Source organism: Myxine glutinosa, chromosome 9, assembly GCF_964187855.1.
Source record: "Myxine glutinosa chromosome 9, kmMyxGlut1.1, whole genome shotgun sequence".
NCBI lineage: Eukaryota > Metazoa > Chordata > Myxini > Myxiniformes > Myxinidae > Myxine > Myxine glutinosa.
Genome location: NC_136269.1, coordinates 120,348,960 through 120,374,062, shown reverse-complemented (window position 1 = coordinate 120,374,062; position 25,103 = coordinate 120,348,960). Strand labels below are relative to the sequence as shown.

The window sequence follows — 25,103 nt, the reverse complement described above, 5'->3', positions numbered from 1 at the left end:
GACGAAACAAGTGTGTGTCCACCCTCAGGAGAGCCAGGAAACAATATCTCTCCGTTCTCAAGACCGAACTCTCTTATCTGTCTCCCTCTTCCAAATCCTAGTGGCGTCTGGTCAAATCTGTTTCTGGTGTTTGTTCCCCCTCCATCCCCTCCCTTACCTCAAACGGCTACACAGCTGACTCCGCATGTGAAAAAGCTGAATGCCTCAACTCTGTGTTTGCCTCTAAATCTTGTGTCCCAAACCCATCCCTCTCTGTACCCACCGTACCCAGTCGTACCCAGCTGCTCCTGGACTCCGTGTCCTTTCCTCCTGACAAGGTGGAAAAGTTTCTGTCAACCCTCGACTCTGATTCTGCAACTGGACCTGACGGCATCAGCCCACGGGTCCTAAAATCCTGTTCTTCCGCTCTTACACTCCCTCTCTCTGTTCTCTTCACCCTCTCTTTTGCTCAAGGTCAACTGCCATCTGCTTGGAAATCAGCCAACATCACCGCTTTGCACAAAAAAGGTGCAAAAAGAGATCCTAGCAACTACAGACCAATAAGCCTTCTCCCAATTATCAGCAAAGTCATGGAATCCATCATTGCTTCAGATATGAAATCTTTCCTCTTCTCCAATGGCTTGATCTCTGATCATCAATTTGGTTTCAGACCAGGTCACTCTACTCTGGACATGCTGCTTCTGCTGTCTCAACAATGGATGGAGGTCCTCAATGCCAAACAGAAAATTAGAGCTGTCTCCCTCGACATATCACGTGCCTTCGATACGGTCTGGCACCCCGCTCTGCTCACCAAACTCTCCTCCTTTGGTATCCATGGAAATCTCCACACATGTCTGGCGGACTTCCTCTCTCGTCGTAGTCAACGTGTGGCCCTGAATGGGTTTCTCTCATCTCCTCTTCCTGTTCAGGCTGGAGTTCCCCAAGGCAGTGTTCTGGGCCCTGTGCTTTTTCTGGTCTTCATCAATGATCTCTCTGACTCTCTTGAAAATCCTCTCTATCTCTTTGCTGATGACTCCACTCTCTGCCGCTCCATTCCTCATCCCTCAGATCGGCAGTCTGCAGCCTCCTCACTCTCTGCAGACCTGGACAAAATCACAGACTGGGCAAACAAGTGGAACATGTCTTTCAATCCTGACAAATCTCACACTCTTACGATGTCTCTCCGAAAGGACCGACTGGACAACCCTCCCATCTACTTTCTGAATAATCCTCTCCAAGAAGTTCTGTCACTCAAGCTTTTGGGTCTCACTATCTGCCATGATCTTTCCTGGGAAAACCACATTTCCAAGCTGGCCTCCAAAGCCAGTCGCCGACTGGGCATCCTCCGTCATGCGAAGTCCTTCCTTGGCACACCTGAGCTCCTCACCACATACAAGGCTTTCATCCGCAGCTCAATGGAATACTGCTCTCCCCTCTGGGCTGGTGCTCCTGCCTCACACCTAACTCGTTTTCACGCTGTTGAAACCAAAGCGTTCAGAATCATTGGAATCTCCCGCGATGACGCTATCTCCGAGGGCCTTTCACTTACTCACCGCAGGCAGGTTGGTGGTCTTTCCGTCTTCTCCCGACTCCTCTCCGGCCTTGCTCCCCCAGCTCTCGCTGGGCTCTGTCCCCCAAATATTCCTGCAGGTCGCACAAGATCTGCCTGCAACCCTCTTATGGTTAAACTGCCAAAATCAAGACTCTCTGCTCACCTTCACTCCTTCATTCCTCTTTTCTCCCCCCTCTGGAACAAACTCCCTCACTCTCTTCAATCCCACTCCTCCCTCCAGGTCTTTAAAACGGCTGCTCACCACCATCTCTTATCTTCCCCAATCCAAAACCTTGATCTTTTCTACCCCCTCTAATTTCACCCCAAATCCACTTTTTTGAGGTGACTTTTGTCTTCTTTCCTGGAAGTCCTTGGTGTCCTTGCGTTTTATACCTATCCTGCCTCCCCCCAGGCCCTCTCCCTCCCACACATCTCCCGATGTCCCTGCTCTCAAATGTTGTGTTTGTGTGCTTCCTCCCCTTCTCTCCCCATCTTGACGACCGCTCCCCTTTTTATATACTTTGTTTGCTTGTTTGTTTGATTTGTTTGTTTGGTATATGTTAGCTCTTTCACAAGCCTCGACTCTGTATACAAAAAAAAAAAAAAGTCCCATGCAGTCACAGAAGTCCTTTCATGAAGTGCCATGGCTGGTGAGAAAGGTACTGCACGCCAATTGGCAGGGTGACAATTGAAAATATATAATTCTGTCAGTTGATTGTTTGGTTTGCCATTTGTATTACAGTGTACAAGAAGGTATAGAAATAAATGAATGACATGTTTATCTAACCATTTATTCAGGGGAAAATTATTACGGAAGTGTACCAAGCTGTTTTACTTGCAATTTTCAAAGTGCCCTCCCTCGTGATCGATGCACAATTGCAGCCGAGCAGGCACAGAGTGGCACACACGCTTGCAGAGTTCAATATCAATTTCCTCAAACTTTGCAGTGATTTGAGCCTTCAATTCCTGAATGGTACGAGGCTTTTCAAGATAAACAAGGTCTTTCATGAGCCCTCAAAGAAAGAAATCTGGAGGTGTAAGGTCTGGGGAGCGTGACGGCCACTCGATCGGACCGCGGCGGGCGATCCACTTTCCGGGAAAGTTTTCAACAAGCCACTGACGAACATGACGTCCATAATGAGGTGGAGCTCCATCTTGCTGGAAATAACAGTCCTGATCTTGTACCCTGGGCCAAAAGAAGGTTTGCAGCATATCCAGGTAAATTTCTGTAGTGACAGATCCCTCAAAGAAAAAGGGTCCAATTATCCCTAATGGAGATATGGCTGCCCAAACTATCATGCCAGGTAAATTTACCTCCTTCTCAACTGTCACTCTTGGGTTCTCCGCAGCCCAGTAGACACAATTGTGTCTGTTAATTGTGCCATTAAGCTTAAAACATGCCTCATCTGACCACCAGATATTGTCTAGCATTGTGTCCTCTTCGTCAAATTTAGCTAAGAACTTCGCAAAATTGAAGACGGCGGTTGTCATCTCCATCATGAAGGGCATGCAGTAAGCGTGGAATGTAAGGTTTCCAGTTTTTCTGGTGAAGGATACGGATAACACTTGATTGGCTCACTTCCAACTCTGCAGATAAATGGCGAGTTGACTTTTGCGGACTTTGTTCCAGTCTCCTGATGGCTTCTTCAGCCTTAGCTACATTCGTTTCCGTTTTCGGATGACCGGACTTCTTTGCAGTGGCTACCGACCCTGTTGCTTCAAATTTCTCGACAATCAATCGTATGTTTCTTCCCTGGGGTGGGTTAATATCGAATTCCTGTGCCAAACGACGTGCCGCCATCGTTGGTTGTTCATAACATTTGTAGTAATGTTTCACGGCCGCAATGCGTCGATTCATTGAAAGGTAATTCATGGTTCAATTTGGTGCAAATTCAGTGACTTTCCAAACTCTCAGCAATAACCTGCAAAACAAAAACAAAAAGAAATAAACAAAGAAAATTAATAATCTGCAAGACAATTATTAACAACATGACATCCCAGAAAGAATCTGACAGCCGAAAACAGAAATGGGGCGCGGGCGCTACTTTTGATTCACCCTGTATATATATATATAAATATATATATATATATATATATATATATATATATATACCGAAAAAACAGAAATGTTTTTCTATTGGAAAAAAACAGAAAAACAGAAATATATATATTGGAATCCGCTTCCGGTCCGGCCCGGAGAGGACGCTGGCGTCGCTTGCTCGCCGCTTCTCTGACTGGACCATTGTCCGTATCTTGCTTTTCTGGTGGTCGTAGCGGATTTTTGGCCATTGAGTCTGCCCTCTGCATGGTCCCGGCTCTGCTCTGCTGCTCCTAGCTTCACCTGCTCGGCTCCTTCGCTGTTTCCTCGGGCCCGCTCCCGTGGGTTGTGCCCATTGTTTGCAGCGGTGGTGATGGCGGTTTGCCGCCGTGATCTTGATTAGCGGCGGCGGTCGTTTGCCGCTGCATTTGCTGCTTTGCCCCCTCAACCTTGGCCTCGTGCTCGTCTCTTCGCTCCTGTCTGCCCTCTGCATGGTCCCGGCTCTGCTCCTAGCCTCACCTGCTCGGCTCCTTCGCTGTTTCCTCGGGCCCGCTCCCGTGGGTTGTGCCCATTGTTTCACTCCTCGACTTTGGCCTTGTGCTCGTCTCTTCGCTCCTGCTGGCATGGCTCTGCGGTACTCCGCCGCAAGGCTTCTCCTGCTTAATACCCGCTCCACCCCATCATGCATCTCTGCAATCAAATCCAATGGACTCCTGCGTCGACCCAGGTACATTCACCGTGGCTCCGGTCGTAAGTTTGTTTATTTACAATCAGGTCACTCCATCCCCGTCCTCTGGTCGGCTCAGCGCACTCCCACTCATCGTCCCAGCGCACCTGGTCACAACAACGCACACAATCGCACCTCCTGTCTGCGAACCCTGGCCAAATCACCTGAATTCATACCCGCCGTACAAGACAACATCAAGCTTACCCTGTTCAATACCCGGTCCCTCAACAACACATGCCTCATCCTGAACGACTACATCCTGGAAAATAAACTGGACTTTCTCTGTCTCACTGAGACCTGGCAACAACCTCTGGACTACTTCGCACTCAACCTCACCACACCCAATGGATATTCTTACATCAATAAACCACGCTCGGAGGGCCGAGGTGGTGGAATTGCCGTTATTCACCGACAAGACATCAGGACCAGCCTCATCTCCATCGCATCTGCTCCATCATTTGAACACCTGGCTTTTAAACTCTCTGGTCACACACAGTCAGTCATGGCTGTTGTCTACTGCCCTCCCAAACCACACCCATCATTCCTGTCTGACTTCTCCTACTTTCTGACCCAGCTATGTTCCCTCTCCCCCTCAATCCTCCTTGGTGATTTCAATATCCACATGGACTCCACTGACTCCACGATAACCACTGACTTCACTGATTTACTCACCTGCTTTAACCTCACTCAACATGTCAACTTTCCTACCCATAACCGTGGTCACATTTTGGACCTTGTCTGCTCTGCTGGACTAATTTTGCACCATCTCTCTGGCTCCGACCTCACTCTCTCTGACCACTTAGCCATCACTCTGACTATCAACATCCCCACCCCAGCACCAAGGCATTATCGCACTATCAACTTCCGTAAGCTAAACGCTCTTTCACCTACCTCATTCTCATCCACCCTCTCTGAAAAAATGTCCACTTCTCCCTTCGTTGACCTCCACACCCCTTCTGACCTCGCTGACTACTACAACCACACTCTCTCCTCCTGCCTTGACCAGCTTGCGCCAATGAAAACCAAAACAGTTTCTTTCACCCATTCTGCTCCCTGGTTTACCCCTGAACTCCGCCTGATGAAAACTCGTGCTCGCCAACTTGAAAGACTCCGCAATAAAACAGGTCTCACAGTTCACTCCCAGGCCTACAAGGACCACCTACAACACTATAAAGATGCCCTCTCCCGCGCCCGCTCCGCCTACTACTCTCAAATTATCCACTCTGGCTCCAGAAACCCAAAAGCACTCTTCTCTACAATAAACAAACTCCTCAGCCCCCTGAACACCACCACCCAGTCATTCACAGTAGACAACTGCATCTCCTTCCTTTCATTCTTCCAACGCAAAATTGAAAACATCTACAACAGCTTTACCACCGCTGCACCCGCTCCACCTCAAACCACCTGACCCCCCTTATCCTGCCATCCCCTGTCTCAATTCTCCCCAGTCTCCCCTACTGACCTCTCTGAACTCCTCATAGGAATGAAAACTGCCACCTGCACTCTTGACCCCATCCCCTCCAGCTTTGTCAAGGCCTCCCTTCCTGCTCTCTCTCCACTTATCATTGCAACAATAAACTCCTCCCTGTCTACAGGCATCGTCCCACCGTCCCTCAAAATTGCTGCTGTTACCCCCATTCTGAAAAAACCTGGACTAAACCCCGACACCCTAAATAACTTCAGACCTATCTCCAACCTACCCTTTCTGTCAAAAGTTTTGGAATGCGCTGTAGCCACTCAACTCAAACATCACCTCTCTGCCAATAACCTGTATGAAACATTCCAATCCGGATTCCGCTCCAACCACAGTACTGAAACTGCTCTCCTCAAAATCACCAACGACCTTCTCCTCTCCTCTGACGCTGGCAACCTCAACATTCTCATCCTCCTCGACCTCAGCGCCGCCTTTGACACCATCGATCACACCATCCTCCTCACCCGACTTGAAACCACCTTTAACATTACCTGCACTGCCCTCTCTTGGATTAAATCATACCTCTCTGACAGACGCCAGATCATCTCCATCAATAACTGCAAATCCCCCACTGCTCCCCTCCCCCAAGGTGTCCCCCAAGGTTCAGTTCTTGGCCCCCTCCTCTTCATCCTTTACCTGTCCCCCCTTGGTCACTTAATCCGCCGTCATGGTCTCCAATTCCACTGCTTCGCCGATGACATCCAGCTTTTCATCTCCACCAAGTCCATCTCCACCGCCACCCACTCTATCCTGACAAACTGCATCACTGAATTAAAATCCTGGCTTCAAATCAACTTCCTCAAACTTAACTATGATAAATCTGAAATAATCATCATTGGCCCAAAAACGCTCATAAAATCCACCCATAACTTTGCCCTCAACATCGACGGTATCCCAGTATCCACCTCCCCATACATCCGGAATCTTGGCATCATCTTTGACCAAACCCTCTCCTTCGACAAATACACTAAGCAGATCACAATGACAGCCTTCTTTCACCTGAAAAACATCGCCCGTCTCCGTCCATCCCTCTCCTCCGTGGCTGCAGAAACCCTCATCCACGCCTTCATCACTTCCCGTCTGGACTACTGCAATAGCCTCCTTTATGGTTCACCCTCAACAATCACCAATAAACTCCAATACATTCAGAACTCCGCTGCCCGTCTACTCACCCATTCCCGGACCCGTGACCACATCACCCCCGTCCTTTGCAAGCTTCACTGGCTCCCCATCTCCCAGAGAATCCAGTACAAAATCCTCCTCTTGACCTACAAAGCCCTCCATAACGTGGCCCCATCCTACCTGGCTGACCTCCTCTCCAGACACACTCCCAACCGCAACCTCCGCTCTGCTGGTACCAACCTCCTGACCCCCCCCCCCCCCCCCCATCCGGACCAAATTCAGATCCTGGGGGGACAGGGCCTTCTCCATCGCTGCTCCCACCCTCTGGAACTCACTACCTCACACCATCAGAGACTCCTCCTCACTCACCACATTCAAAACATCACTCAAGACCCACCTGTTCAACACTGCATTCAACATTTAACCCACAGCATCTAACCCCTGACTATCTCCTCTCCTTCTCCCTCCTTTGTGCTTTGAATATTTCCCTATTGATTCTTCTTTTTTTGCAATTGTTTTTATGTTTTGCTATGCATTATGTTTTGCACTCTGTCAAAGCGTCTTTGGGCTTCCTGAAAAGCGCTATATAAAATAAATGCATTATTATTATTATTATTATTATTATATATATATATATATATATATATACAGGGGGCTGCAAAAGTAGGTATACAGTAAGGATTATACCAGTATTACCAGTATTATAATAGTGGTGCTAGGATTCATTTAATTTAATAATTTAATTTAATTCATTTAATTCATTGATATGTTTATTATTGATGTGTTATTATTGATATGCTTGTATAATCAATAAAATACGTTTTGTGCGCACGTTTTGTTTTTCATTGCTGTATACCTACTTTTGCAGCCATCTGTATATATATATATATATATATATATATATATATATATATATATATATATATATATATATATATAGTTAAGTTTCAGATTTATCATAGTTAAGTTTGAGGAAGTTGATTTGAAGCCAGGATTTTAATTCAGTGATGCAGTTTGTCAGGATAGAGTGGGTGGCGGTGGAGATGGACTTATATATATATATATATATATATATATATATATATATATATATATATATATATATATATATATATATATATATATATATATATATATATATATATATATATATATATATATATATATATATATATATATATATATATATATACATATACACATACATATACACATACATATACATATACATATATACACATACACATACATATACATATACATATATACATATACATATACATATACATACATATACATATACATATATATATACTGTATATATATATATATATCAGTCACTTTGCGATTTCATACCATCAGTGGTGAACCGCCATTAAGGTATCCCATCCAGCTATGCTGTAACTTAATGGGAGCGATAAGTGCCATCTGCCACATGGCACATTACCTCTGGTATCCACTCATTATATGGAATCCCCTGGATGCAGCCGGGAGCAAACCAATCCAAATATATGTGCAGTTCTCCAGCTTTCAATGAGCGCAAGTAATGACGTCACTGCCATGTACATACGCTCTGCCTGTCAAGCTCTCAAGAGAACCCTCTGACAGAGCAGAATTTTGATCTTAGTTCAGATACTGTCATAAGTGTATGTAAAACTCACAGTTACCGACCTGGTTTCGCCCTTTTGGGGCTCATCAGGGCAACGCAGTGAGTACTGCATACACTTATGACTCTGAAATTGGATTAAAATTAAAATTTTACGTTTTGTGCGCACACAGACCGGAAGTGCACGTGCGGTCGCCTAGCAACCCAGTTCATGTTCATGAAAGGTCAGAGGGTTCTCTTGAGAGCTTGACAGGCAGAGCGTATGTACATGGCAGTGACGTCATTACTTGCGCTCATTGAAAGCTGGAGAACTGCACATATATTTGGATTGGTTTGCTCCCGGCTGCATCCAGGGGATTCCATATAATGAGTGGATACCAGAGGTAATGTGCCATGTGGCAGATGGCACTTATCGCTCCCATTAAGGTACAGCATAGCTGGATGGGATACCTTAATGACGGTTCACCACTGATGGTATGAAATCGCAAAGTGACTGGTATATAACCGAAAGGTTTTCAGAGTCATAAGTGTATGCAGTACTCACTGCGTTGCCCTGATGAGCCCCAAAAGGGCGAAACCAGGTCGGTAACTGTGAGTTTTACATACACTTATGACAGTATCTGAACTAAGATCAAAATTCTGCTCTGTCAGAGGGTTCTCTTGAGAGCTTGACAGGCAGAGCGTATGTACATGGCAGTGACGTCATTACTTGCGCTCATTGAAAGCTGGAGAACTGCACATATATTTGGATATATATATATATATATATATATATATATATATATATATATATATATATATATATATCAGTCACTATGCGACCTTCATATCATCAGTGGAGAACCGCCAGCAAGGTGTCCCATACAGCTGCTGCTGCACCTTGCTGGGAGCGATACGCACCGCCTGCCACGCGGTGTTTACGCACCGCCTGCCACGACGTCATGTTGTCCGCTCATTAGGTTGGAGAACCAGATTACAGATACCATTATATATATATATATACATACATATATATAGATATATATATATATAGATATATATAGATATATATATATATATATAGATGGAGAGAGATGGAGAGGAAGGAAGGGAAGAGGGGAAGTCGGAGCGATAGTTACTCCTGGTGTTTGGGAAGTGTATAATCGGTGCAAGGACAGTGATAAATTTAGTTCTTGATGTAATGTTCAACTGCGCCGTCAGAGCGGGCCCATAAAATCAGAGGAGGCAATAGCCGGGGAGAGACACTGAGTCAGGGATGTCCTGCAGGAGGAAAGATTCTGTTAAACAGATTGTCACATCAGGGTGTATTTCTCGAATAACCGAAAGGTGTTCATGACTGCGTTGAAGTATTAAATCTTGCCGTTCCCCAAGGAGCACGCAAATGACAGCGCAAAGCGCAGCAAGCAAGAGACGGGAAAGCGTTCCTTTATCATTAAAATGGGATTTATTTACGAATCCATCCATAACCTTTTGAGATATCCTGCTATACAACGGTTTTAGCCCGATCACTGAATGGTGAAGCATCACTTAAAAATTTATTGTATCCGGATCCCTATCTTCACCAAATATAATAATTTCGTCCTTGTCACATACCAAACCTCACCAACAAATTTCATCCACATCCGTCCACAACTTTTTGAGATACCCTGTTCACAGACAGTGCAACAAATGAACAAGAAAGGACATCAGGTGGTAGCCTGACAGGAATGATGAAAATCGAGAGAATCAGTAATTGATTGATCAATTGCGTAATAAAATTAAATAAATAATAGTCGTAAAATAATTAATTTGTTAATCAATTGGCTAATAGTATACTTATGCCACTACTGTTTCATCCGAGTCTGTAACTTTTTGAAAATTAAGTAGTTAATCGAAAAATTAAATAATTGATAATTGATACCCTTTACAGCCAAATCACTTTGTCATGTCTTGTCCAATAGCACCTTCCAAGCTCAAAGGATGGCTGAGATATCGCCCAGACAAACAAACAAGAAAATCTTGACCTTTGACCTTGACATTTTATTTATTTATTTTTTTGGGATACAGAATCGAGGCTCGTGTAAGAGCTAACACATTGAACATGAAAACATGCACAGACGCATAAAACATAGAATGAAGGGAGCAGGAGACAAGAGGGGGAGAGAGGGAAGCACACAAGCACAACAATAGTAGGGAACAAGGACGTCGGTAGATCAGTGGAAGGGGGAGGGCTGGGGAGGAGGGAGAGGTACATGGTATAAAGCAAATGAACACTACTAGGAATTTCAGGAAAGAAGTTGGAGATTAAAACAGGCGGATTTGGAGTGTGTTAACTGGGGTAGAATAGATCAAGGTTTTGCATGGGGGAAGACGAGAGATGGTGGTGAACAACTGTTTTGAAGACCTGGAGGGAGGAGAGGGATTGAAGAGAGTGTGGGAGTTTGTCCCAGAGGTGGGAGAAAAGAGGAATGAAAGAGTGAAGGTGAGTAGAGAGTCTTGATTTTGGCAGTTTCACCAGAAGATGGTTGTTGGCAGATCTTGTGCATCCTGCAGGAATATTTGGGGGACAGAGCACAGACAGAGCAGGGGGAGCAAGGCTGGAGAGGAGTCGGTAGATGACAGAGCACCTACCTACCTGCGGTGAGAGAGAGAAAGGCCCTCAGAATCTGCTTCATCGTGGGAGATTCCATTGATTCTGAATGCTTTGTTTTCAACTGCGTGAAGCCGAGCTGGGTGTGAGGCAGGAGCACCAGCCCAGAGGGGTGAGCAGTATTCCATTGAGCTGCGGATGAAAGCTTTGTTTGTGGTGAGGAGCTCAGAAGTGCCCAGAAAGAACTTCGCACGACGGAAGATGCCCAGTCAGGGACTGGCTTTGGAGGCCATCTTGGAAATGTGTTTTTTCCAGGAAAGTCATGGCAGATAGTTTTATATAGTCCAAAAAATAAAATACCTATATAGTCAAAAAACATTGACAGCCTCACTTTTGGTCTTCAGAGCCCTCTGGTAAAGTTTGAAGAAGATAGTTGAAAGCGTTCGTCCATTATCATCCTCACAGCCAAAACAACCATACAAACAAACATACAAACAAATGACACAGACCAACATTATACATTATACGTTGCATGCATCCATAACAAACAGACAAACAGACAGGAGTGAAAACAAAACCTCCGTCCACCTTCGGTGGTGGAGGTAACAACACAGGGACGAAAATTTAACAGAAAAGCACCGACGAATCGGGTTCCAAAAACTTAGTTCTGATCAGGTGGAAACAGCAGTTGCAAATTTATCCAAAATGAAGAATAATCCCTGAATTCTTGATGTAAACGTTTGTTTTTACACTTGCCTTGTTTTACTTTACTTTACAGAATTGCTTATGGGAGGTCTTGGAAATTGTGGAACTGGGCGTTTCTGGAGCAAAGTCTCGAGTTGGGCCTGGCAGTACAGTGACACTCAAAGGGGAGAAGGAACAGGCGCCGGCATCTCTCCGTGTGCGTGAGGCTGCTGAAGCAACGCTTACCTGGTGAGGAACTATTCTTTTTGCAGCTGTCGCATGGATAGCCACACCCATAAATGCGTAATAGCCAATCGAGCTGTTGCCAACCACACCGTAGCTAATGCTGCAATAATTCAACTAAGCTGACGTGAGGAGTGGAGGTATAGAGCTGTCCAAAGCAGGCAACAGCAAGACTAGAACACAGTGTCCAAAAATGCAGGAGCGAGAAGACCATGGAGCTGCAACAGGGTCTCTCCGCCCTAAGTCGTTTACCAATCATGACCAAGGGGGTCTCTTTGCCCCGGGAACAGCGGACCATTTATTGACCCAAGAGTCTAAACCAATCGTGAAACGCCAATGGTCTGGTCTTCTTCCTTTGTCGGTGGTAGTGAAAACGTGCGTACTCGTGGACAAGACTATACGGAAAAGTGCAAAACGGACACAGAAGAAGAGCCCTGCCACTTCCACAGACGTGAAAAGTGGATGAAAGAATGAAGATAAACAGTCAGCTTTGATTTAGAAACTTTAAGCAGGTGTGTGTTACTGGAAAAACAAATGCAACCTGGAGGACGGGTTGGAAGAGGGTGGTGATGCGGATGGATAGAGGGCAGAGAGATCCAGTTGGGGGAGGACAGAAGTGAGGTGAATCTCAACCTAAATTTCCTATCCTTTGAAAAATCTTGGACTTGAAAGACTCCAAGATGGGAAGCAGCAGCATCACCCCAAAATAAGGAAAACACAAGTACAGATACATTCAAAGTACACTGCCCCCATGCCAAATAAATAAATAACATCCTCAAGCGTGGCATTGCCAGGGAGCATTTGGCGTCCGGCAATACCACCATGCAGCACAGAGAGACGGTATTGGGAGGGAGAGGTGTACAATAATTGATTGATTAATTGCATAATTAAAATCAACAAATAATAATCATAAAAGATTTTCTTAATCAATTGGCCAATGGCATATCTAAACCACCAGTGCTTCATCCGAAGCTGTAACTTTTGGAAAATTAATTAAAAAATAGGTCATTAATCGAAAAAATTGAATAATTTATTGATTAATTAATAAATAATTAATCGATTAATTGATTAATCAATAAATCAAAAACACCCTTTCCAGTCAAATCACTTGGTCATTGTTGCGTCCAAATATCAGCTTCCTAAATCAAAAGGTGCCTGAGATATTGCCCAGATGAGAAAGAAAATAAATAAATAATAGTCATAAAATAATTAAATAATTAATCAATTGGCTAATAGAATACCTAAATCACCACCGTTTCATCCGAATCTATAACTTAAAAAAAACAAACAAATTAATCGTCATTACTCAAATAATTAAATACTTAATTGATTAATCAATAAATAATTGATCGATTAATCAATAAATCAAAAATATCCTTTGTCCACATCACTTGGTCACTGTCCTGTCCAAATATCAGCCTCCTAGCTAAAATGGTGCCTGAGATATTGCCCAGATGAAAAAGAATATAAAGAAATGACTAATAATGAAAATAAATAAATAATAATCATAAAAAAAGAGAAATAATTAATCAATTGGCTAATAGAATACATATACCACCACCATTTCATCCGAATCTGTAACTTTAAAAAAAAAAAAAAGGTCATTAATCAAATAATTAAATAGTTAATTGATTAATGACCAGTGGTTCTTAACCTTTTTAAAGGTGCCGAACCCTAACAAAACCTACCGAACACTCGCGGAACCCCTCAAATTTGACCAAAAAATTAAGAAGAATTGCATCTTAATGTGTTTTCTGTTCTTCTTTTCAGGAGGCGATCTGGGAAATGCGTGGTTTTGTTTTGGCAAGGGCCACCCTCAAATCATTTTCGCATGCAAGCCTGCTCCTTTTCTTTGTTTTAATGTCCACCAGTTTCGAAAACGTATGCTCGCAGATATACATTGTAACGAACGGCGTGAGGATCTCAAGGGCAATTTTAGCGATGTGAGGATACCCTTCCATTTGGCGGCACCAAAACGTTGAGAGCGTTGTTGTGCCGAAGAGTTGTTGTTGAGTCTGGCTCTGCTGAAGTTCGATGAGGTCGTCGAGGTATTGGTCGTTGACATCTGCCATTGCAACGTCGAAAGTAAACGGCTGCCTCACCCATGCTGGTATTGCTCTTGGTCGGGGAAGTAGCTGTCGAATGACTTTCCCAGCTCATCCAAGTGCGTGGCAATCGCTTGCTTCAGCTCCCCCGGTACAGCAGTGCCTCCAACATCAAACTCATCTTCGATCCCGCTCACGCACTCGTCCGGTAGCGAAAAGTTCGCGAAGTTGTCGTTCTCTGTTCGCCGCCTCCACAACAGGAGGCCTCCACAACTTCTTTCGGAAATCGCTCAGCTTTTCTTGAGATTCGATGACATTCACTCCACCGCCCTGCCTGTATCTGGCAATTGAGATGATTGAATGCGTCGAAGATGTCAGCCAAGTACGCCAAGGCGAGGATGAACTCTGACTCTTGGAAGTGCGTTGCATGGCAATGCTGGTGTTCTCACAAAAACAGGGCTAATTCTACACGCAAGGCAAAAACACGGCTCACTACCTTCCCTCGTGATAACCATCGAACGTTAGAGTGGTGGAGAAGGACTTCGAATTCAGAGCTGATTTCATTGCACAGCTCTTTGAAGATGCGATGATTCAGAGCACGGCTTCGCACATAATTCACAGTTTCAACGACGATTTTCAGAACATTGGCCAGTTTTGGAGGCAGGGTTTTTGATGCTAACGCGTGTCTGTGCAGGACGCAGTGCTCGACGATGATGTGTGGTGCATCGGCCTTCACCAGCGCTCCAAAACCGGAGTTGCATCCCAGCATGGCTGGAGCTCCGTCCGAGCAAACTGCAGACACCATGTTCCACGAGAGGCAGTTGCTTCTGAAGAAGTCGTCCACAAGCTTATTCACGTCAGCTGCCTTCGTCGTTGTTGTGAGAGGCTTGCGGAACAGAAAGTCTTCCTTGATCTCGTCTCCTTTGACATAACGCACAAATATGATGAGCTGGCTCAAATTCGAAACGTCGGTGGTCTCGTCGAGTTGAAGGCTGAATTTCGTCGGGCTCACGACTAAATCTGCAACTACCTGGGCGAGGATGTCATCGCTCATGTCGTCGATTCTGCATCTGATGGTGTCATTTGAGAGTGAAACGAGAGACAACTTGTTTTCAGCAGCTCTTCCCAGCATGATGTTGGCCATCTTCAACGCGGCCGGTTTGATGAGTGTCTCACCAACGGTGTGCGGTTTGCCCTGCTTTGCGATCAGGTACGCAAGTTCATACGACGTTGTGAGGATCGGTTTGTCAATTGGAACGAAGCCGAGAGTGGGCAAGGTAGCACTTGCGTCGAATCAGACTCTCTTCAATTTGAATTCATCCAGCGTTGCGTCTTTGTACTGCCCCTCACCGTGCAGTTTTTTGAAGTGTTCCCGTAGTTTTGCTGGTGCTAGGCTGGAGTTGCTCAACTTGACATTGCAAAGCATGCATTGAGGACGCTGACTTCCGTCCCGTTCCGTCAAACACGTGAACCCGTACCGCACGTAATCCTCTGACCACTTCCTTTTTTTGCTCGACATAATGCAAAAAAAAAAAAAAAAAGTAACAAACTGATCTTAATTGAGTTCGGGCAAATAATTATATGACAAAAATTTTAAAAGGAACATGCTTAAATATAATCAGTACCCCTCTGAAAACTGAGAAATTTTAACGAAGAAAACATAACTTATAGTTACGATGACGGGATATATTATCTACTCAACTCTATGTTGCCTCAAATCCCATTATAATATTACATAGAAAACTGTGAATTGTTAGTTTTGAATTGCGACCAAAGGAGTTATATCACCTCCACCTAATTTTCTGAGTAATTCAATCATATTTTATAATCACCATCCACTTTTGACTTTAATATAACTCTGAACCCGCCCTGCATATCCACAAACATTTCCAACTTACTTTTCAATTAATCAGTAACTCCAAAGTAAGGCGCGACCAATGACGCATGGCACACGGCAAGCTAATTGAGGCTATTCACTGGAATTTCCGAACATCTGCAAAGTCCAAAATCCAGTAAGTAAGCAAGTAAGCACCATCAACAGAATAATTAGCAAGTTGCTCATTGATTCAACTTACTACAGTCAGTGTGAAACAATTTATCTTGAACACAGACCAGAGAAACCATGAATGGGATGGGAATACAATTACAAATAACATTTCCATTCGTTCTTAACATACATAGCAAAATAATAATAATATTAATAATAAGCGTAATTACACATAGATTCAAAATTGATACAAAACTAAAAAAAAAAAAATAAAAAAAAAAAAATTGCAATGCGCTTCGGAGGACCTACGCCGAACCCCTGAGACTGGCTCACTGAACCCCTGGGGTTCCGTCGAACCCAGGTTAAGAACCACGGGATTAATAAATAAATCAAAAATTGCCTTTACAGCCAAATCACTTGGTCATTGGCCTGTCCAAATATCAGCTTCCAAACTAAAAATGTGCCTGAGATAATGGTCAGAAGAGAAAGGAAATATATAAGTACTGAATTAATCGATAATAATTAAGTAACTCATCAATAAATTGATTAATCAAAAAACAAAAAATACCGTTTTCGACAAAGTACTTGCTCACTATTGTGCTGAAACTTCAGCTTCCGAGCTCAAAGTATGGCTGAGATATCGCCCAGACAAACAAACAAGAAAAGAAGAAAACAAGTACAGATACATTTAAAGTACACCATCTCCATGCCAAATAATTAAATATCCTACAGCGTGGCAATGCAGAGGCTGCATTGGGAGGGAGAGGTGTACACTAATTGATTGATTAATTGTATAATTAAAATCAATAAAAGATTATCACAAAATATTTTCTTAATCAATTGGCTAATAGCATAACTAAACCACTAGTGCTTCATCCGAAGATGTATCTTTTAGAAATTTAATTAAATAAGTCATTAATAAAAAATTAAATAATTAATTGATTAATCAATAAATAATTAATCGATTAATCAATAAATAATTAAACGATTAAATGATTAATCAATAAATCAAAAATATCCTTGATGGCCACATCACTAGGTCACTGCCATGTCCAAATATTAGCTTCCCAGCTCAAAAGGTGCCTGAGTTAATGGTCAGAAGAGAAAGGAAATTTAATTAATTAATTAAGTACTTAATTAATCGCTAATAATTAAATAACTCCTCAATTAATTGATTAATCGAAAAACCAAAAATACCGTTTTTGACAATACTTGCTCACTATTGTGCCGAAATTTCAGCTTCCTCACTCAAAGGATGGCTGAGATATCGCCTGGACAAACAACAAAACAAGAAAGAAAGAAAGAAAACAACCAGAGTGAAAACTGAGTACTCCCTTTCAGCGTGTGTCACTGCCGAGCCCCCTACGGTGCCCGGCAATGACATTATGCAGCGCCTGGAGATGGCAGAAGAAAGGAGCGGTGTACAATAGCATAACTAAGCCATGAGTGCTTCATCCAAAGATGTATCTTTTAGAAATTTAATTAAATAAGTCATAAATAAAAAAATTCAATAATTAATTGATTAATCAATAAATAATTAATCGATTAAATGATTACTCAATAAATCAAAAATATCCTTTATAGTCACATTACGTGGTCACTATCATGTCCAAATATTAGCTTCCTAGCTCAAAAGGTGCCTGAGATATTGCCCAGATGAGAAATAAAATAAAGAAATAATTAATAATGAAAATAAATAAATAAATGTCATTAAAAAATGAAATAATTAATCAATTCGCTAATAGAACACATAATAGAACACACCATCATTCCATCAGAATCTGTTACGTTAAAAAAAAAAAATTGTCATTAATCGAATAATTAAATAATTAATCGATTAATTGATTAATCAATAAATCAAAAATATCTTTTACAGCCAAACCACTTGGTCATTGTCATGTCCAAATATCAGCTCCCGAACTCAAAAGGTGCCTGAGATCATGGCCAGAAGAGAAAGGAAATAAATAAGTACTTAATTAATCGCTAATAATTAAATAACTCGTCAATTAATTGATTCATCAAAAAACAAAAAATACTGTTTTTGACAAAGTACATGCTCACTCACGATGGTGCCGAAATTTCAGCTTCCTAACTCAAAGGATGGCTGAGATATCGCCCGGACAACCAAGAAAACAAGAAAGCAAGAAACCAGAGTGAAAACTTGAGTACTCCCTTTCAGCGTGCATCATTGCCAAGCCCCCTTCGGTGCCCGGCAATAACGTTATGCAGCGCCTGGAGATTGCATCGGAAAGGAGCGGTGTACAACAATAAAACAAGAAAGCAAGAAAACAACCGGAGTGAAAACTGAGTACTCCCTTTCAGCGTGCGTCATTGCCGAGCCCCCTTCGGTGCCCGGCAATAACGTTATGCAGCGCCTGGAGATGGCATAGGAAAGGAGCGGTGTACAACAAGAAAACAAGGAAGCAAGAAAACACCCAGAGTGAAAACTGAGTACTCCCTTTCAGCGTGCGTCATGGTCGAGCGCCCTTCATTGCCTGGCAATGACGTCATGCAGCGCCTGGAGATGGCATAGGAAAGGAGCAGTGTACAATAATCCATTTTATTTAGGATGAAGGCCTTGTGCATCATATTGAGCTGTTAATGGCTCAGAATAGACTTCGCTCTGCAGAGAATTCCAATGTGACAGGCAGCCTTAGAGGCCAGTTGAAGATATGGTGCACCCAAGACAGTTGGGTGTGGTAATGAGGTGCAGGAGCTGATGACACCTCATTTAGGGATTGGCCACAGAAGTAAACTAGAGGTAGAGGTATGGAGTAAGAGCGTGGAACTTTTCCTTCATTGAAACATATTGTTGCGAATATGGAATTTGGCCTCCATATCCGCTTGTAAATATTCCCCTATTTTCTCCAATACTCCCCAACTTTCCCCGATCCCCCATTCCCTAGTCCCATTGCATGTAAATAACAATCAGTAGAGCCGACCTTCCCCTTATTCCCCCATTAAATGTCGTGCCCAGGTCCACCGCACCACAGGTAGACAACTTTCGGACATCTTCCTAGTTATTCTTATTCTATGTCAGTTAAGGCCTCGTCTCCATTAATTATGACTCTTCGTTGCACCAGAATGTGATTATATGGCATCAGTAGTGAGTTTAGGACCTTTCCCATACCTCCTCCCATCTTCTTCCCCAAACAACAACAATAACAACAACTACAACAACAATTACAACAACAACAGAGGAGATGGCGGCGGAGCGGGGGAGGATGCGTCCTCACACCGGCTCGATTAGCTCCAGACCATGCGCTCCACGGGGTTACCCCGAAGGGGCTGGCTGTCAGCTCCTCGTCAGGGGCGGAGCCAGTAACGCCCCCCGCACGCACCCAATGAGAAGCAACGTGCCGATTCCACGAGGCGGAGCTAACGAGCCGAGGGCGTGTCACTCCCCGCCGGATATACGCGGCCCCGCGCCGGATGTGACCCCAGATGCGCCTCAGCTTGGAGACTGGAGAGAGAAGCCACCGCCACCCCCAGCGCGACGATACCTCCCCGCATCTCTGGACCGGACCGAGTCGATTCTGCCTTGAGCCAGGAGTGCACCTTGAGCCATCGATACCCGCTGTCCTTTTCATCAACCCCCGTGTGAGTCAGCATTTTGTCCCGTGTGTCTGTCGTCTGTCCGGGGTTAATATAAGAGTGTGTCTAAGTGCCTGTCTTCCTGTAATATACCTCTAGCCCCTGTAATCTAACCTTTTCCGTACGAATATACTTGAGAATCGAAACGTTGGTGTCGTATTGTGTGATTGTAATCCAGCCGGGTGTCTTCTTTTTCTTATTGAGCCAGCATAGCGCGGCTAGTCAACGTTCGGGCACAATCGGGTAACTTGTACGGATACGGCGGCCATCCCGCTCGGCCCACCATACCATCAAAGTCGTATCTGTAACAATTGGTGTCGGGAGTGAGATTCGAGGCCCGACCAAATTTTGAAAAAAAAAAACGAATAGAGGAAAAAAAAAATTTGGTCAAAATTTGGAGCGGCCGAAATTTGTATTTGTTTTACGAAACTCGAATTTTGCAAGTCGCGCTATGGCGGATCAAGACGGCTGGGGTCCGGTAGGGGAGAGTGAAGCAGGGTCGGTCCAGGACCAAATTGAGGGACATGAGGGACAGGAGGAGAGCGAAGCAGTGAGGGCGGCAGGGTCGCAAAATAGCGTTGTCACGCACGAGGTGGCCACGGCGTCCACGCCCGCGGCAGCGCCCCTGGTGGATTCGAACCTTTTCCTCCTGCAAATGAGGGCCCTTATGGAACAAATGGTGGGAATGAGGGCTGATAGTGGGCGAATGGAGGGCCAAATGGGGGTAATGGGAAACCAAATGGGGGTAATGAGGGACGAAGCGAGGGCTCAGAGTGAGCAAATGGGGGTAATGAGGGACGAAGCGAGGGGTACCAGTGAGGGGTTAGACAATAATTTTGAGGAGTTAGACAAGAAATTTGGGAAGTTAGACAATAATTTTGAGGGGTTAGACAACGGGATAAAAGAAGTGAAAAATGGGTTAATGGGGGTAGAAAATAGAATGGCTGCCCAGGAGAATCAGATAGAGGGAGTGAAAAATGGGTTAGAGGGGTTAGAAAACAGTATGGAAGGCAAATTGAGGGACATGAGGGACCAAGCGGAAAGGGAAGTTAAACAAATGGAGCAGCAGATAGAGGGGGTCAGAATAGGGGTAGAAACCAAACTGGATGCTCACAGGGAGGAAATGGAGCAGATGAGGGTGGCATCTGGGCAGGAGATGCAAGTGATGGGAGAGGAGATCAGAAGAGGAGTGAGTGAGGAGGTCGGAGGAGTGCGCGAGGAGGTGAGGCACTGTAAGGAGCGCATGGAGAAAGAGGTGAGAAAGGGGACTGTAAAATTGCAAGGGGGCATAGAGGACCTGACGCAGGAGGTGGAGCAGCTGACGGTGGGACAGACGGAGTTAGTGGAGCAGGTTCAAAGGAACACTGCGGTATTAGGAGGTTTAAAGGCGACACAGAAAGAACTAAAAGATGACTTGGTAGCGACGAAGAGGGAATGTCAGATGGTACGTGAGGGACTGACAACGAGGTTGGACGAGGTGATAGAGGTAATGGAGACGAAGGACCGGCAGGTGAGGACGCACCTGGAAACGGTCAAGGTAGCCTTGGAGGACGAGCTTGAGGAGACGTACCGGGGAATAAAAGAAGTGAAGCACAAATTAGAAGAAGTGGAAGAGGGGATGAGCGAAATTAAGAAGCGACGGAGAGGGGATAAGAAAGAAATAAAAGAGGAGATAAAAGAATTGGTCCAAAGTCTGTGTTTGGATCGTGATGATGTGCTCATTAACCGGATGAGGGATTCGCAGGTGATGGAGGAGAAGCGAAGAGGAAGAGGACCCGGTGTAAGTGGTGACCAATATGGTCGTGCGTATGATGCGCCAGGGGATTTAAGGAGTTTGGGGGTCGAGATGGACCCGGGTGTTCGTGAGAGGCCGTTGGTGAAGTGTGCGACAGGTCTGGTGTGCGAAAATGGAGGTGTGCGAGAAAGTCCGACTCTGGGGTGTGTGAGGAAAAAGTGCGTGCCAAGGAGTGAGGGTGCTGGCGAGAGTGAGTCGGTCATAGCGCGTGTGCGAGGGGGCACATGGAAGCGCGGTGTGGTGAGTGTTACAGAGGATGTGACGGGAGAGTGTGCGCGAGGAAGGTGTGTGACGGACAGGTGCATGGGGAAAGAGTGCGCTGTCAAAGGCAAGGAAGAATGCACACCTGTGGTGAGTGTTACAGAGGGTGTGACGGGAGAGTGTGCGCGAGGAAGGTGTGTGACGGACAGGTGCATGAGGAAAGAGTGCGCTGTCAAGAGTAAGGGTGAGTGCGCTGTCAGGAATGGAGGTGAAAGTAGTGGGAGTGACATGGAGCGTGAGTTAGTTGTGACAGGTGAGCGAGGATGTACACCTGGGATGGAAGGATGCACACCTGGAATGGTAGAGCGTGAGTGGGAATGCACGCTGGAGTTGGTGGTGAGGCACGTGATTGGGTGTGCGAATGAGGGCACACCTGTAATTGTCACAGAGGAGGTGACCGCGGAGGGGGCGCGAAGCGGTGTATTGGTGAGGTGTGCGAGCAACGAATGTGTGCCAAAGTGTTCGGTGGTCAGGTGTGTGACCAAGGCTGTGAGTGGGATGGGTGCACCTGGGTGTGTAAGGAAAGGTACGAGGAGCATGGGCACGGCTGGATGTGTGAGCAAGGAACGGGCTGCGGGGTGTAAGCGTCCAGGTGAAGCATCGACGTTACACGGGTTAGAGGTTAGAGCGACTTATAGCCGAGTCGGGCCCTCGGTGCGTGCTGGGCCTCGCTTTGAACGGCCGCGTCCAGGCTCCACTAGGCGGAGCTGGCAGCCCGATAGAAAGGGTCGTCATGGCGACCACTTTTTGGTGAGACGTGCCGGCAGGTCGAGATCGGGGCATTGGATGGCTCCACGCCGAGGTGGTGCGTGGGATCTCGGCACGGGTAAGCCCCCGTCCCTGCACCGAGTGCCGGACGCATCCAGCCGCTGGCACAAAACAACCAGCATCCATTGTTTGGCTTTACGAAGCCGGGCTTTGGACAGGAATTGGCGCACCGAGAGGTATTAGTGAGTCGACTGGGTGATGAGGTTAGTGTTTTGGACCCAAAATTAGAGAAAAGCAAAATTTGATGATTGGCAGATGATTGGCAAATTTTTAATTTGTTGCAATTTGATGTGCAAAATTGGTAGTGAGAGACCCCCGATGTGGTGGGATGGCAAATCCACCATCCTTCCCATGGGGGGGCAAAGGAGCAATAGCTTATGGGGTGTATGGCAGTGAAAACTAGCCCGGGTGGGTTAGGATATTGTGTGTAGGGATCTAGAGAAGATGACCTTAGGTAACGTTAAGGTTAGTTAGTGACTGATACCTGTAGTGGGGACGCAGGTAGATTAGTGTGGATTATAATGACGAGGGAGCGCAATAGTTTAAAGGGACGACTGGGAAGCGCAAGTTTCAGAAGGGAGTAGTTAGCTGAGATGATGCCGTGTGTGTGTGAGAATTGAACAGGTGTGATTGCACAGGTGTGCAACTGGACAGGTGTGTGGAGCAGTGTGTGAGTAATGAGTGTTGTGGATCAGCGTGAATGCGCTTGGGGAGAGAAGGGTGCAGGTGGCACCAGGTGTGAGAGCACAGGTGTGCAGGTACAGGTGTGTGGAGAGAGTTGGAGTAAGTGGTATGGAGTGGTGTGCGTGGTGCGAAGGTGTGGATGGGGGAAGAGTGGACCCCTTTCACGAGTACCCGGGGCGGGTAGTGTAAGTGTTAGGTAGAGGGTACAGGTAAATTGTGGTTGGATATTGGCATTTGTGGTGCGGTTGCAGAATGGTGTTGTGGATGGGTGCATTAGTGTTGTGGAAATGGCTGGGCGTGTAGCCTGTTAGTGTGTGTAGTTGGTTGGGCACTCCACCACTGTGAGGATGTCGGCCAGGTGAGGCCGCAGGTGGGCTCTGGGAGCCGGTAGAGTTGTGGATGGGGCCCGAGGATCCGGAGGATGGACCCGGGTAGCCCAGTGCCAGAGAGGGCACCGAGTGGGGAGAGTGCCAGAGGGCCTTCCCCAGGTAGTTAGGTTAGGGCAAGGAGCAGGTAAGCTCGGAGGCAACTGCAGTGGTGGAGGTGTGCAGGTGGGTAGACCCACTGGGAGAGGTACACGCCGCAGCCCAGAAATTGTGCGAGGGCACCGGGAGATGAATCGGGGGAGTGAGACCCCAAATTGAAGAGCACCACAGTTTGGCCAATGGGAATTGGTTTTTAGAACCCATAGTGTAAGAGGGCCAATGGTTTGGCCGGAGAGAGACCCCGGGTAGTGTAAAGTTGTTAAAGTCATTTAGGAGATAGTTAGGATTGATGAACCTGTCGCACCATACGCAGCCACTTACCTGTGGTGATGATGATGACTCCACACCTGTGTTTTCTTTGTTTTGTTGCAGGAGATGAATCGCTGTGTGGATTTGTGAGACGCATCACGACGTGGATGAGACATTGGGGTGATTCCATCTCTCCCTCCCTAGGAGGGACTGATGATGAATTGGTAATGGCAAATTATGATGTTGAGTTGGAGATGGCAAATTTTGACGAGAGTTGAAAATGGCAAATTTGATTGGTTAGGAGGGAGAGAAGACGAATTTGGTTTATGGGAGGAACGGGGAAGACAGTAGGGATGTTTGTTGATTTGTAAAGTAGATGTTTATGGGTAGTGTTGTGTTTTGTGGATACAGTAAGGGGTAAGGGAGGGGCCATGTAGGTTACCTGGTGGGGGGGGGGCGTACGATAGGAACGTACCTGTCTCACCTGGTTCCCATGTGCCCCCAGTGTGCATCACCTTACATTGCGTGCACTTTTGCGCCCTTACCACCTTACTCACTTGTTTCTTCTTTTGTCTCCCACCTCCGAGGATCTGGCTTTGGGGTAGAGAGAGAGGAGAGAGAGGTGCTGGCTACGCAGTTGTGGGCCTGCACTTTCGCTGTTGGCTGCCTGGATCGATACACCATATGGACCGCAATGTTTGTGGCCACCCACAATGGACCGCAGCTCTTTTGCGGCCAAGCACCACCCGTGGAAGGACCTATGGGTCAACGTGGCACCTATGCCATAAAGGTGAACCACTGTTAATTAACACCAAGTGCACCACAAGAAGAGCAAGAGACACCTGCAGGGTTAGGGGTTGTCGAATTTATTTTTATTCCAATGAACAATGGTGACTGCACCGATTGGTGGTGGGGTGGTGCTTTTGATGCTCGGGAAGGGTGCTCTGCACGTTATTAAAGGCCGTCGGCCACAGAGCACTCGTGGGTTGGTGTATCGATGCTGGCAAGCGCGCTCTCTCTATGCATAACATCTGCATGTGTTCCTCCAAAAACAGGTCCTGGATCGTAGTGTAAATAGCAGCGTAGTCTTGTAAATAATGCTCCCTACCGGCTGTATGTTTAGTTTGAGGATTCTTTCCGGATTCGGTTATCCTGTGGGTGTGTTTCTGTGAGGAGAAGGGTGCAACGTCGCAGGGGGACATATTTACTCATTTGTGAATATCTGTAAAACTGTCGCACTC

The 25,103-nt window shown here is 45.6% G+C and overlaps 1 protein-coding gene across 11 annotated transcripts in view; it reads left to right on the top strand.

Moving 5' to 3' along the window:
- RALGAPB (Ral GTPase activating protein non-catalytic subunit beta) overlaps positions 1-25,103 on the top strand; it is a 157,090-nt gene that overhangs the window by 111,839 nt on the left and 20,148 nt on the right. For all 11 annotated transcript variants that reach the window (XM_078784853.1, XM_078784852.1, XM_068128356.2 and 8 more), the window contains one exon: positions 11,846-12,000. In XM_078784853.1, coding sequence (XP_078640979.1) covers positions 11,846-12,000 — 155 coding nt within the window. The remainder of the gene's footprint in view (positions 1-11,845; positions 12,001-25,103) is intronic.